The sequence below is a fragment of the Zonotrichia albicollis genome, chromosome 6 (assembly GCF_047830755.1).
Source record: "Zonotrichia albicollis isolate bZonAlb1 chromosome 6, bZonAlb1.hap1, whole genome shotgun sequence".
In the NCBI taxonomy this organism is placed as follows: domain Eukaryota; kingdom Metazoa; phylum Chordata; class Aves; order Passeriformes; family Passerellidae; genus Zonotrichia; species Zonotrichia albicollis.
Window position 1 is genome coordinate 25,025,332 of NC_133824.1, and position 14,878 is coordinate 25,040,209.

At 37.8% G+C, this 14,878-nt stretch overlaps 1 protein-coding gene across 1 annotated transcript; it reads right to left on the reverse strand.

Moving 5' to 3' along the window:
* Nucleotides 1-7,258: 7,258 nt before the first annotated feature.
* Nucleotides 7,259-14,497, reverse strand: EMC7 (ER membrane protein complex subunit 7). The gene is made up of 5 exons (XM_074542796.1): nt 14,219-14,497; nt 11,949-12,068; nt 10,436-10,574; nt 9,823-9,903; nt 7,259-8,256 (listed from the first exon to the last, which is right to left on the reverse strand). Exons 1-5 carry the CDS (start codon nt 14,452-14,454, stop codon nt 8,104-8,106), a joined length of 729 nt encoding a protein of 242 aa, XP_074398897.1. The 5' UTR covers nt 14,455-14,497; the 3' UTR covers nt 7,259-8,103.
* Between the last annotated feature and the right edge of the window lie 381 nt (nt 14,498-14,878).

Consider the following 14,878-nt stretch of genomic DNA (forward strand, 5'->3'; position numbering starts at 1 on the left):
AATCTTTTTAGATGTAATTATGTTTTGCAAAGAAGCAAATGTAGAAAGTGGAAGTTTATTTATTAAAAAAAAAAAGCTATCAAATTTGAACAACGTTCAAGAAGATTAAAAAAGGCTAACAAGGGACTGCAAAGCTGTAAAGGCACTTAAGGAGCTTCAGAGGGCAAGTGTATTCTGTCATATAAAAAAGAAACATAAAGAAGTTCAATGTATAAACAAGAGCATGCAGATTTTTTGTAATCAACAGATTTGATTGAGAGGCAGAATTCTACAATTTTGTTTCTTTACAATGTGATACTGATGAAGTGGGTTGAAAGTAGGAGGTGACTTTTGGTGTTAGTAAATGGGATTTAAGATGACCTTTTTCATTAAGAGTTATCCAGATCCTTTGGAAATTGTATTCAATCATCTCTTTTTCCCAGTGAAATAGGAGTAAACAGTGCATTATGTTAAACTCTTGTATTTGCAGTGAACTCTGTTGGATTCTATAAAATCCTTCTAATACTCTCCTCAGTGTACACTTATACTTTTTGGGGAAAAAAAGAACAAAAAAGCAACTCTAACAATAAAATAAGTTTTAAACATATTACAAAGAAAGCATAGCAGTTTGATCAGGTCTTTCCAGGACAAATGACCTCTCCACCATTAGTCAGCTACCTGGTGATAGAAATAATTGGTTGCTACCAGTGAAACACTTGAAAGAACAAGTGATATATACAATTATTTCTGCCAGCACCAGCTCAATAGAGCTTGGTACTGCAATTTCAACAACACTCTTGTAAGCCTTCAAAAAAACAGAGGGCAAAAAGAAGTGAAAAAAATCTGTGCAAGTACCAAGCAGAAAAACAAACCAAAAGAAACGAGCGAGTATCAACACTACAATGCAAAACCAAAAATGAGAGGATTTCAAGAAAACTTTCCTCTAGGAATCTTTACTTATTGTCTGTAAATGCTCATGTCTAATATGGGAGACCCTTACAAAGCTTACAGGTAGGAGTATTATTTTTATGAAGCAAACATTTATTACAAACCTGGTAATAACACCACAGTTCAGTTCTCATCACTTTTGATAAATATGATGATGGATGCTGTACTTGTTCCATTAGAAGCCTGCTCCACCTCTCATCTGAGCTCCTCCTCTTTCTAAGAGAGAATGTTTTGCATGGCAAAAATACAGGCTTATTAGGAGGTTTGACCTCAAATTTCTTTGGATACTCTCTACTAATTCAGTTTCTGCATTTCTCACCTGCCAAGATGAAGCATTCTGACCCACATCCACGGATGACTGAGAAAACAAACTGGTAGAAAAAGAAACACTCCTCCCTACTGCCAGAAATTTGTTCCAAGTCTTATTCTGTTCTTGTCCCAGGAATGGAAAGTATTAGTTCCAAGTATTTAACTGGATTCTTCATGCATCTGCATGGTAAACAGCAGTCCTGTGCCCTGCACACCAGACTATGAGCTTGGGTGCCCTATTCTCCATTCTGAATCACAGTGGAAAACTCACACCTGTGTGAACCAGATACTTAAAGGATCCAGAGAACTTCTTAGGAGAATATTCTAATATTTCATACAGAAAAAACATTCCTCTAAAAAAAACTGTGTCCTCTTTCACTTGCTGTGTTTGCAAATGAGTTTCACCACCTGTTATATTACTTTGTTCATGTTTGTATTCAAATTAAAAGAATCAGTCAAAAATTCAGTTTTGTTTGAAAAATACAACAAAAGGTTTTTCTGTTGCATATTCACTACCTTTTGCCCTTGACTGAATGACAGTCTTTAATAAATTTTTATTCTACCAGCCATGCAGAAACAAACACATAACACAAATGATCCTAACTGTGGTGTTTTGTGCATCATCAGTAAATGAGCTAACTAGTTAAAGTTCCACTTGTTTTTCCACAGAAAATTATTCTGTCATTAAATCTTTATAGCCTTATTAGAAACAAGATATTACATAAAGGTTACTGACAGCATAGTTGAAGGAATAACCTTGGAATTTAAAAAGTGAACTGGTTTTCCTGAAAAATCAGTATTTATTATGAAAGAGGATGAATAATCCTTTATGGCTTTTGAAACACAGAAACAAAATAAATTAAAATACCTCAGCCTGTTTATGACCTCAAGAAGCTTTCACTAGCTCAATCTGAAAATAGACTAAATCTTAATACTATTCCTACAGACAATTTTCTGACTAAAAGCTCCCTGAATGCTGTACTAATATACAGCCTGAATTACCAGATTATACACAGTATAATGTTCAAAACAGTCATTAAGATCTAAGGTCCAAGTGTCTTTAAAGCCACTGAAATGATGAAAGAAGTAAGATTCTTTAAAATTCCATTTTTTCACTATCAATACTAATTGCTTTTTGGAACTCAAAGTTCCAAAAAGAAGACTATTAGGTTTATTAGAAGACTATTGCACAGCATGAACCCTGGATTGAGTGGGAGAAAACTGGCTGGATTGTACCACTTGGGGAAGAGCCTTAAATGAGTGACAGTTTTTATGTTGTGATGGAGGGAAAGACTGATGAACTTCATCTCTTGAATGAAGACTATAGCAATCTTTCTAAGATGGAAAGAAACATGGGATAACTGCTTTTTCTTCACTCACATGGGTAATAGGCAAATACCAAATAGGCAACGAAGTCAGTGCTCTTCTAAAGGCTGTGACATTTCATTTGCTCTCTTGTCACTTGCCAAAACTATGTCCACCTAGAAAACACTGTCTGTAGGAAATGGAAACATCTTCCAGCTACAATTTTTTGCAAATCTTAGTATTTGAGTGAAATACATCATGATAGCAATACTTAAATTTTCTTCTACCTTTGGGGGCTTTCTCCAAATTTTTCTCCTCACAATTAATTATAGCTTCAAGTATCTTACTAAATGAAACATTGCCAGAGAACTTCCCTGGACATGGGAATCTGCTGATTCAGAGTATTAAGCTTGTGCAATAGCGGTCAATACATCCTTGGAATGTGCCTAATAACAGTACTGTCCCTCCCCTCGCAGTAATTCCTGGATATGGTAGCAAAGTTAGCATGGGCAATAAATGACTCCTGAGCCACAGTGTCTGAGCTCTGTTGTGGAGAGCACAGCACGCACAGGGGTTCCTCCTGCCAAGCTGGCCTCTGAGCCAGTTCCTGCTTGACAAGCTTTATAGACCATGATTAAGCCTATTATGTGGGACCTTCCAAATGCCCTGTGCACCACAGGTGCTTCTTGTGCTTCTCCTGCCCAAGAATGTGCAAAATGTACATATGTAATCTTTTCAACCTTTTAACATTGTTCAGTAAATCTGCTTTTCCACTGATTTGAAGTTTAAAATTTTAAGTCCTTTCTGTATTCCTTAGCCCATCAACAATTTAAGTGTAAACACTTAAATTTTCCTTCAGTTTGTTAAATTAGCACAACATATAGCCATATATATCCATAGTTTATTCCACTAAGGCTTCGTTACTATTTATTTTATACTGGTTATTTTTCTAAAATAAATAAGTTTCAAATGAAACATAAAATTGCAGGAATACAAATTCACTATCTATTAACTACCAGTAGCAACAAAATGAAGATCAGAGATCTCTTAAACATGAAAATTAAATCCCTTTAGTACTTTAAGATACTTTTATCACTGTTAGCCTAGGGTCCTTTTATCAAACTGTAAAACCAACTTTGCCCTCTTTGAGCTACTGATCACACATGACCTTTATGCAATTAAGGGTACATTAACACCCAAGTGGAGATGTTTAAATAGATCATAGTGATTTAATACACTTTTCACTAAGTTGGAAAATTGCATGTACTTAAATTGCCTAGATTGTTTTTGAAATCTTGACATGCAGTTACTTTAAAAGGGTTGCTTTAACAGATAGATATAAACATCTACACAATAATGCTTAACAAAGACACTCTTTAACAAGATTACATACTGGATTTTTTTAGTAAGTTCATTGCCAGCCTATCTGACTACTCAATATTCATTACAAAATTTATCTTCACAATTTTATGGGATGAGCTTCTCATAAGTCATACACTAGAAACTGAAACAGAAATAAATAATAGATGTTTTGTACAGTCTGACAGTTGCATCTGAACCCAAGGCACTTGATACCAAAGTTCTCTTCACAAATACAAGCCTTAATCACAAGCCAGCCTGTCTCTCTGAAGACACACACCCCAATTATGGAGCCATTATCACCCCCACTGCATCAAAAAGATAAAGAGCACCAAAAATTTTTTTGTTTAAAACAAAGGGGAGATATCTGTACATTATATTTCCTCCTTATGTGTGTAGAATGTCAGCAACTTCAATGATGCAACTGGTCAAATTATTTCAAACTGTTCCAAACACCTTCCAGATCATCTTAAGTGACTAATAGCTAAAATAGACTTCAGCAAAATATGTCTCCTCTCCCTTCTACACAGCTTGTCATAAACTCAGTTGCCCACTCATTCAGAACATGGCTAAATGAGCTCTTCAGCTACAAATCCTCAAGATGCAGTGAGCTCATTGTACCACTCACAGTCACTGCCAGGAACAGAGAATTCCTGCCTCTGACTGTTTCTGGTGCTTACTTTCTGCTGGCTCTGGGATTTCTTTGATCCTTCTGTAAGCTGATTTAACTTCCTAAAACATAACAGAATTCCAGCAGACTGATGAACCAATTTTACTTGTTAAGTCAAGGCACGACAAAGCCTGAGAAGTACCAGAACTTAAAATCAGAAGGCAGCAGGGTTATCCAGTCCAAGCTGAAGAAGCCTGTCTTCCTCCTTTTGGCAATAAGGAAATCAGCTTGCCTACACTCCAAGGCAAGGATTTTCTGCTCTGAGGTATCAATTTCTTCAATTTATATTCTGCCTTATGTTATCTCAAGAAGCCTCACTAAAAGGCAGCTATGTCGGTTTTAGTTTTTGAAAATGGAGATGCCAGACTAACAGAGAAGACTGACTCCTAAAAATCTGTACATAAGAAAATAAAAGTGAACTACAGCAAACATTTACTTTCTGCAGAAATGCAACCTTGCATTTTAACTGCTTCAGGATCAAGTAAATTTTGCCTAGTGCCCTTTATGATAGTCCAAGGCCACATTACAACTTTCACTGACTGTGCCAGTTTTGACTGTGGTCGAGTTTTAATGTTCTCAGTGGTTGGTGTGGAGCCATGCCTAGGACTTGTGCTGGAAACAGTGCTGGTAACCCAGAGACATTTTCATTACTGATGCACAGTGCTCCACAGAGCCAAGGCCTTTAATGCTCCCTACCCCATGAGCAAGGGGCTTGGAGGGGGGCACAAGGAGTTGGGAGGAGACACAGCCAGGACAGCTGACCTCAAATGACCAAAGGGATATTCCAGACCATAAGGCACCACGCTTTGCATAGAGTGGGGAGAAGAGTGGGATATTTGTAGTGATGGCTTTGTCTTCCCAAGTATGCATTAGGTGTGCTGGAGCCCTGTTGTCCTGGGCATGACTGAACACCTGCCTGCCCATGGGAGGTTGTGAATTCTTTGTTTTGCTTTGTGCGCAGATTTTGCTTTCCCTATTCAACTGCCTTTATCTTGATCCACAAATGTTCTTCCACCCTTCTGACTCTCTTCCCCATCCCACCAGGGGAATTGAGTGAGCAGCTGTGTGGGGCTGGGCTATTGGATGAAGTTAAACAACAATGACCACCTGACCGCAGCGACCAATACACTCTGGCTAGAACCTCTCTGCTCACTTGACAAACAGATTCCAGCTCTAAAATGAAAAAAATTTGTAACTTGCAGTAATTCAGCAGCAGACTAACACACTTCTACAAACTGTTTTATCACAAATGAGTCTTAAAAGGAGGTGAATAATATACAAGATTTTTGGGCTTGGATTTGTATGGTAACAGGTTTCTGAGAGCAGACATTGCATCTGATCCCGACGCATAGAGGAACTGCCTCAACCTTCATATACAAAGTCCTAAGAAAAAGAGAACTGTTGAATATTCCATGTGCTCCTTCTAAAGTTTTACTACAATCTTTACAATTTCTGTGAACTTTTTCACTCTGAACTCCTAACAAGGACTTCCATTTTTTCATGGACTGAATTCTCCATTCTCCCTTGTAAAGAAATCAAGAGGATGAACAGACACCACAAAAGAAGGAAGAAATATGAATTCCTACCTTTGGAATTTTTCCATGTTCCTAACATGGGAAAATGCATCACTATGATTAATTATAAGCTAATGCAATTCAATTGTTATTTTAATTACTGTTAAACAAAAGTAACTCATGGCTTGTACTTTCCAGGATAGCACAGTAACAATGCTAATTGCTCCATCTTCAAAAAACTGCTGGTTTTCATATATTTTTTTCATAAGAAATTGCTGAAAGAGGTTTTTTTTTTAATATAGTTTGGTTTTCTTTCTTCATCAATGCAACTTGACACTTATTTTAGCAGATCCTTCCAGCAAGGATATCCAAATATCTTTCTTGTCTCCACTGAAAATATTTTACTTAATATGTGAAACAAAAAGACCATTCAAGCAAAACAAAAAGAGAGCAAAAATGTGCAGTTTACTCTGCAGAGTGAAATCTTTCATTGTCCACAGAAAACACTGGGTTATTTCTTCTCCAAAACCTCAAAACTGACTTAAATCTTATTAAAGAGTATTTAGTCTTTTGCAACTTTTATGTTTCCCAGCATAACTTCTAAATATGTATTCTAAGACAATTTATAGTCCTCTTCTGTGTAAGGCAGAACAAATACATGCACTATAATTGATTTTGCTTCAGATGTATTGTAAGTGGATGTCAAATACCATTTTTGGAGGCAGATATACATTATCTCTGCTGCACTGACCCTGTTACCTGAGAAGTTACCAACTGTAAAGAAGAGCAACGTTTATGATGACAAAAAAAAGAGGACTGTTACTAATAGGGTTTGGCAAGTATTGCTGTCATTTTAACATGCAAATGTTCAACTAGTAAAAAACAATCAGTTTTTTCAACTTTTCTCTGGGTAGCTTGAAAACAAACTGCATAAGAAATATACAGGCATGCTTGAAGAACAAAGTTCTGCCAGTGACTTAGCATTCCTCAAGAGCCATATACTTTGGAATGTAATTTGTAAGATGAGCAGAATTTAGCTTACTACTACACCTTAAGTTCTTTTCTTTAATTTTAAAATTAGTTAATTTGAACTGCATTTAAAATTCTGCATTTGGCCTCAAATCCTTCCACTGGTAAGTTGAAAGCACAGCACACATAGAAACAGTAAGAAGTGTTGCAGAAGTGATACATGTAATTTAGAAAAGAAAGATTCAAGATCTTGACAGCTTAAATGAATTCCTCATGCAAGATACTTTGCTTTCTTTCCTCCCAAAGAGTTTTCAGCAGAAACTAGATCAGAGTAAAACTGGGCAATACACAGTGGAAAATCTTTGAACTAAAGAATGCCCACAGAAGTTGTGGAGTCTCTCTCACTGAAGATATCCAAGAAACATCTGGATGCAATCTTGTGCCACGTGCTCTAGGATGACCCTGACTGGGAGATCAGACCAGAGAACCCATTATGGTCCCTTCCAACCTTACCCACTCTGTGATTCTGTAAATGGTACAGGCAGCAAACTGCATAAAATGAAATGATTTTATGTGTAACATGTGACAAGCTGATACAGCAAATTACTTACCCAGTAAACTCACAACTCCATTTTGAAAGAATGATTTTTTCATTTCAGAACTCAACAAGTGTAAAACATTAAAGATATCTTAAAATGGAACTCCACTTCTATTATATTTGAAATTTTTTATACATTGTCTTAAGACATTTATTACTGTGAAGCACATTGTATAATTTATTTGAATTTCTACAGAACAATATAGTTAATTTAGTATAATCAATAACTTTATACAGATACAGTATTGAAGCCATGTCATCTTTGCTTACTGTCAAGTACAAAACAGCTTATACAATCTAAAAAATAGCTACAAACCACTCTTGTAGTATAATGTATGTTGTGCCAGGTTAAAGTTTACAGCAGTGGCTTTTTGATCTTTCAAGACAAATAAACATGACACCAATATGACAACAAATAGCTGTGCAAACTCAGACTTAGGAGGAAGACTTAACTACCTCCTTTTCCCAGAACTACTTTTCCCTGCTTTACTGCTGCTACCACCAGACTTGCTGGAAGATTTTGAAGAGAAAAGTCTTGTCATGAATTCAGACACATCTGGCAGCTCGTGGTTGGAATTCAGCATGTTCATTGACTGCTCCATTTCCTGCATGACAAGATCAGATAATCTTAATAGCTTTTAACAATTCTGGCTGTATCTAAGGCATCAGTTGAAAGACTGTATGAGAAAGATAACAAATTTTCCCAAATACTGTTTTACTTTTTGTAGTCCTCCAGGATACATATTGCTACATAGTTTTATGCAACCACAGCCAAAATCACCCAGCTACACACAGAAACATAAAACCCCAAAACTAAAAGCAGCAATGCGTGGAAAATGGTAACCATGTCTTAAGCAGTCTTACAGGGCAAACATCTGATAAAAAAATTCTGAAAAATAGAAAATATTTCTTTTCAGCACTACTTTTCTCCATATTAAAATTTAGGCTATTGCTTAGATATTCAGATATGCGTTCTCACAGATGTCACACTTTTGTTTTTCAAATCAGTATTATTTATAGCAAATTTACAAATTTTTGATGCTGTTTGAAGGAATTAGATATTTTTTATTGCCCTACTTTCTGACACCAAGCTACTAGAGTACTGCAGCTGAGTTTTCATTCCTTCAGGAAAAAAGGATTTAAAAAAAAAAAAAAAATATATATATATATATACAAACTAGTACTGTGCTGATTCCAGAAAGAAAAAAGTTAATTTGAAAAATGTCATAGAACCTCCATATAAACCACAAGTAAACACTTAACAATTTAATACATGGTCATCTAGAGAATGTCATTACAATTTGGTTCTTAAAAACAACTTTTTCTTACTCTTTAAAGATAAGTTAAATTAGAAGCAAAATTCTTCCAATTTAAAAATTTCTCATTAAGAATTCATATAAGTTATCTGATAAGAACTAAATCATCAGAAGTTTTGATGGCCTTACCATCAAAAGAACAGTCTGTCTCTAAGCAGTGTCAGATCAGTGAAAAAAGTAAGGAATATGTGATTTTCTTTTTTTAAAATTAAACTTCCAGAGTTCAGCTTGTTTTGAAGAATATGCCATGAATACCTAGTATATCTTTTATCTGTTTTTTTAATCAAAATTGTAGCCAAAAGAGTATTATACAGCTCTGGTAGGTTTTCTAAAGGTATCACTTATTTTAAAAAAATTACTCAGACACCTATAAAGTACTACTGAAGACAGTGGTCATTTACCGAAGAAGTTTTTAGTTAACCAAGCCTTCAAAAGCAGCCACCCATGACAGACAAATAATACTTGTAAAAATAAAAGATTTAGCAAACACCTTGAATCTCCATTTTGTCCTAGCCTTCTGCAATTCAGCATTTTGCATGATGAAAGGACAATAAATCAGATAATTTAATGACTGTATTAAGACTCTGTATCATATACACTAGCACGACATCTGGATTTAACAGTGCAGTCAACTGCGGTTTAGGCTGAAGCACAAGAGAACCCCACATCACACCCCTCTCAACACACTTGACACTTATTAAATGACTCATTGCTAAAACAGCAACACTCTATTAGCTGAATAAATGATGCCCATTAAGCTTTCCTTAAAAGTACAGCTCTGTTTTTATTACTTTTCTGTGCCCTGAAATCTCATTATCTTTGGCCTCCCCACATGCATCAACTGAATGTACTTACCCGCCTCATATCAGGATCACTGGTGTTGACAACTTTAGGCAAAAGCACAAATATCAGTAATGGAAGAACCATCATCATCACCTACAGAGAGAACAGGAAATACCTCTTCAGCTTAGCTGTTGCTCTAAACACTTTTAGGACCTACTAAATTAAAATGAAGCTCTACTAAACAGCCAAACTCTAGAACTACTGCATTCAAAACAGTAAGCCAGTAACATTTGTCAGGAATGAAACCTGGCATGGGAGTATTGTGCTTTAAACAACAGTTTTCAAAGTTGGACCAATAAGGCAAATGCTTGTTCTCTCTTACACCTGCTGTAATTAGAGTGTTGCAACATGTTATCTCTGCACTATTAGACCAGCATCACATTGTTAAAGGAAGAGACCATGGGCTGTTTTCAGAGGACACACATTAACAGTGGTATGTAAGGGAGGAGATGTCAGAGAATATCTTCCCATTTGTAAGCACGTAAAATCCAATAAAACAATCCTCTCAGAAAAGCAAAGGAAAAATGCACATTCTCCTCAATTGTTTTTATTCTTAGGATTCTGACAAATAGCTGTATTTGGATCCTTAGCATACTTGTAATATTTGTGTGTTGCCTGTACATACCATAGGGTTCATGAGGAAATCCGTCCATCCCCAAGATTCTCTCTTTATAAAGTATGAAGGTGGTCCAGAAGATTTCATCTGGAGTGGGTATGGCAGCCTGACAACTTCAGAGGGTTTGATGTAATTCACATATCTTGCTCTATTAGGCAAAATGCAAATAATTGAAAATATAAAACATAGAATCTTTGGCAAAGCATAAAGAAGATTTTAAAAAATCTAAACAAGTTTTAATAAAAGACTACAAACAAAACCATCTGCTATGCAGTGTCAGCTAGGCTGCACTTTTGAAAAGCTATCTTCTCTCAGCAGCACATTTGATGGAATCAAAAGCAAACCATTTTTTGTTACCTTGCAAAAGTAAGACATACTATGCTGTTTAGGGTCCAGCTTTGAACAGTGTAGTTTAACCAGTATGTTCAGAACATCATCTACTCACAAAGTTAATACCTTTTCCACAAGTGCCTTACTCTGCATTTATCAATACTGAATCTCAGTCTTTAGTGCTTCAGGAGGTTTTTCCATAGCTCATCACCAGTATTCTTCATCTGGGCCTAATATTCAGATACTTACTCAGTACTAACATCTTTGTCATTCTTGACCCATTTTTCATGATTTATGAATATTTATCCATTTCTGCAACTCCAGGGATAACTTCTGTCCATAAATAATTTATTCCTTGTGAATTTTTCACCAAATACTCATCTACATCTACAGAATGTCTATAGAATCTATATCTATAGAATTCCCTCCTATCTTACGACTATGTCTTTTCTTCAAAACTTGATATTTTCAAGTAGATCTCATCCAACACATCTGTCATCCACATGCTGTTTTCTCTTTCTAGTTATCAACCTAAGTTTTTAAGGCAGCATATCCCTTAGAAAAGCCCTGACATTTTCTCCAAGTATCATTGTTTTTCATGCATCTCTGACTCCCCAGCTGCATTCCTCATTTTAGTCTCTATCTGTTGGACTGGTAGGGATGCCAAGCCTCCTCCTACTTTCCTTTGCAGATGTACCCCAGCAATTTTGTCAACATCAAATTCGTTACCTTACTAGTCCTTAGATACACAAATGGTGCTAAGGGTGAGGTTATACCCAATATTTATCTATATCTTTTTAATTGTTACATATTAATTATTGCCAATAAGATACTAACAAAATATAAAAATAAAAATTTAATAAAGTTTGGAAAAACCTAAGCTCAAACAATCTGCTTTGAGCTTATTATAAGCTCAAACATTATATTATAACTATAATTATGTAAAATAATAATAATATGATCATATTATATTAATTATTATTATAAACAGACTGTTTGCAGTGTTTTCAGTGAGATTTCAATTTTTAACCTCCCCTAAATATACTGCAGAAGTATTTACCCTGATGATTAAGCTGATGCATCCAGTCCGAGATGGAGCATCAGACCTACAGCACTGCTTCTGTGAATTTCTGCACTGCGCTGTCAGGCACACAGAACTCACCAATACAGAGGCAAATCAGGAAAGGCTCACCTCATTTTGCCCTTTGAAGTTATGTCAACTCGAACAGGCTCAAATTTATGAGCAGGGGATATAACTTCCACTACGTAAGATCCTGAAGGTACATCATGAACCACAAAACTTCCATCTGTCCTGAAAAAAACAGTGAGTTCCACAACATTTCAGTATGCTCCAGAATATAAAACAGAGTGCTCTTCTGTTTTTGTTTTTTAAAGAAGCTGTGTCATTTTATATTACAAATCTTAATATATCCACAATGACCAAAAGGAAAATTTAAACCAGTCAGCACTCACAATATCAAGCCCTTTAATTCATCAATGTGCGCTGCTACAGGAGCAGAAATTCCCTGCTAGGTTAAAGATTCTGTTGTACCCTCAAGATGTTGTCTTGCTGGAGGATAATTTACCAGCCCAAATAAGATCTGAAATAAATTATATTTCATGTATTCAAGTGACGGCAGGAGTAATTTACACCTTCCTTTCTCCTTCTGAAACACATACAATGAAGTTTACTTTGCTTTGGTGCTTTTGCTGAACGCAACCCCCCCCAGAATGCCGTCCTACATAGTGTGGGTTGGTGCTAGGGATGCCTTGCAATGCAAAAATAGCAATTTGTACCTTTGTTGAGAAATAGAGGTTTTTACTTCTAAGTGCTCCCTTTAGGACCAGCCTACGCTGGAAAGCTCAGCCACAGTAACAAGGAAACTAAGAGCTCTAAACACGTACACAGAAGGGATTTTTAGACAGGTGGCTTTTATTTTAAAATATGAAACTCAAATATTCAATGAAAATATTAGTAAGAGGTTACTTGGAAGCTTCAACACTAGTTGCCTTAAAGGTACAGAAGTTTTCCTCCTATGTGCTTCCAGAAGTTTCCAATAAGAAAACCCTAGTGCTCTCTACCCTGTTAAGAGCAACATCAAAGATCTCTTTCCTAAAAATAAGATGCAAAGTTAAGACAAAAATTTGTTAAAAGGGAAAAAAAATGTTATAAACCGTAACACATTAGAAACATGCAGCAGTAAAACAAATAAATGAGCTCTCTTAAAAGTGAATTCGCAAAGAATTTGTCATTATGTGCTTACACCACATCTCTCTAGGTGGACCTACCACCTTTATGTAATGATTTGAATCCCTAACAATGCTTACGCTATCTTATATTGCGACTGTTTTAAGGATGTTTTCCTTTTAATTTCTAAAGTTTCTTAAGTATTCAATTAAGCATTCAGAAATTTGTCAACCTGACAGCAGTTATTACATCAGCTCCTGGATATGATGTCAGCCTCTCATAATTTGTTTGTAGTGGCTTAGCAGGTGCTACAGTGCCAGGATTCTACAAGATCTGCAGAGTAAAATCTATTGTGTTATCCTATTGATAGGACCCAAAGTCAAAGTCAAGTTTAACTCCTATTGCAGAGGGATTAATTAAAAATTACGAATATTTATGAGGGTAAATCTTAATTCCATGCAATCTCATTTTCATACATATTTTAAAAGCAATGTATTATACTGTACTGAAAATCACAAAGAATGCAATTTAGAACTTCTACTCTTGAAATTACATTAGTTCAGTTCTTAATTCTGAGGATTTTTTCTGTATCTTAGATTCTCTAGATCTCTTGCTTATCTGAACATATCCAGCACCATGCAAGTCTGAATAAGATAATGATTCTTTACAGCTTCCAGCTACATTTGCATGATTTCTGAAAGAATAAAGCCACGTCCCTTAAATTAGCTTTCACCAACACAGTTTAAGGTTTTCACGGGTACTCAACACAGAACTTTAACTTCTACCATGACCAAACACATCCACATCGGGCAAATTCTTTGCCAAGGTGAGTTTCTTAAATAAGGAGTGGCAGAATTTACAACAGAAGCTGAGAAGAAACACGGTTCTCCAGACAACGCAAACGCGTTTGGGGTTTCTGTTTCGGCTGTTGTTTCTTCGTTTGTTTGAATTAAAACTTCGTTCCTGAGTTTTTGGGCAACAACCTGAGCCATCAGTCCGGATACGCCTGCCGGAGGCTGAGGCCAAACCCTACGGCAGTGCAAGGCTGGCCGTGCCCAGCCCATTACAAGGCCGGGGCCCAGCGCTCACAGCACCGCCCGCAGCTCAGCTCGGGATTCTGCGCTTCCACGGTCCCGCGGCCGTGCTGACCGGGACACGGCCGAGCCCTGCAGGAGCCGTCACCCGCCATCTCAGGGCCGGGCCGGGCCGGACTGCGAGCGGGCCCCACGGCCCCGGGAGACGCCGGCTCCCGCCCCGCCCCGCCCGCCGCTCACTTCAGGAAGCCGACGTGCTCCTCCCCGTCCACCAGCACCCGGGCCCCCGCGATCCAGTCCTGCGGCTTCACCCCGGGCACCACGGCCCGGCCCTCGATCTTAAACCGCTCCCCGGGGCCCGCGCCGCCCGACGGCTCCGCCGGCCCGAGGGGCTCCGACCCGCGGGCTCCGCGGGGCAGCGGCGCCGCCGAGAGCAAGAGCAGCGCCAGGCACAGGCCCGCGCCCCGCGCCGCCATCGCCGCGCGCCGCCCGCACCGCGCCTGCGCCGCGATGGCCCCGCCTCGCGGCCTGTGCGGGGCGAGCCGTGCGCATGCGCGGGCCCCCACAGCTCCCGGCCCGGGCGGAGGGGAGAGGCGAGGAGAGGCGGGAGAGCTGGGGTGGCTCCCTCGGCTTCGGGGTGTGAGGGCGGGCAAAGCATAACTGGGCACTTAAAGGGTGGAATGACCGAAATGGGGACCTACAGAAAATGGATGTGTAAGAAGCAAACGTAGCTTTCTTGGTAATGGATGTATTTAAGGCATTGTGGTTTGAAATCTTAATAGTTATCATGAAAATGCTAATAAACATTTTCTAGGGGGGAAAAAGTAACAAAAAGAATCTTACAAAAGATTAAAATTGGCCTTAAGCATAATCTTTAAAATGATTTGTAGCATGTAGCAA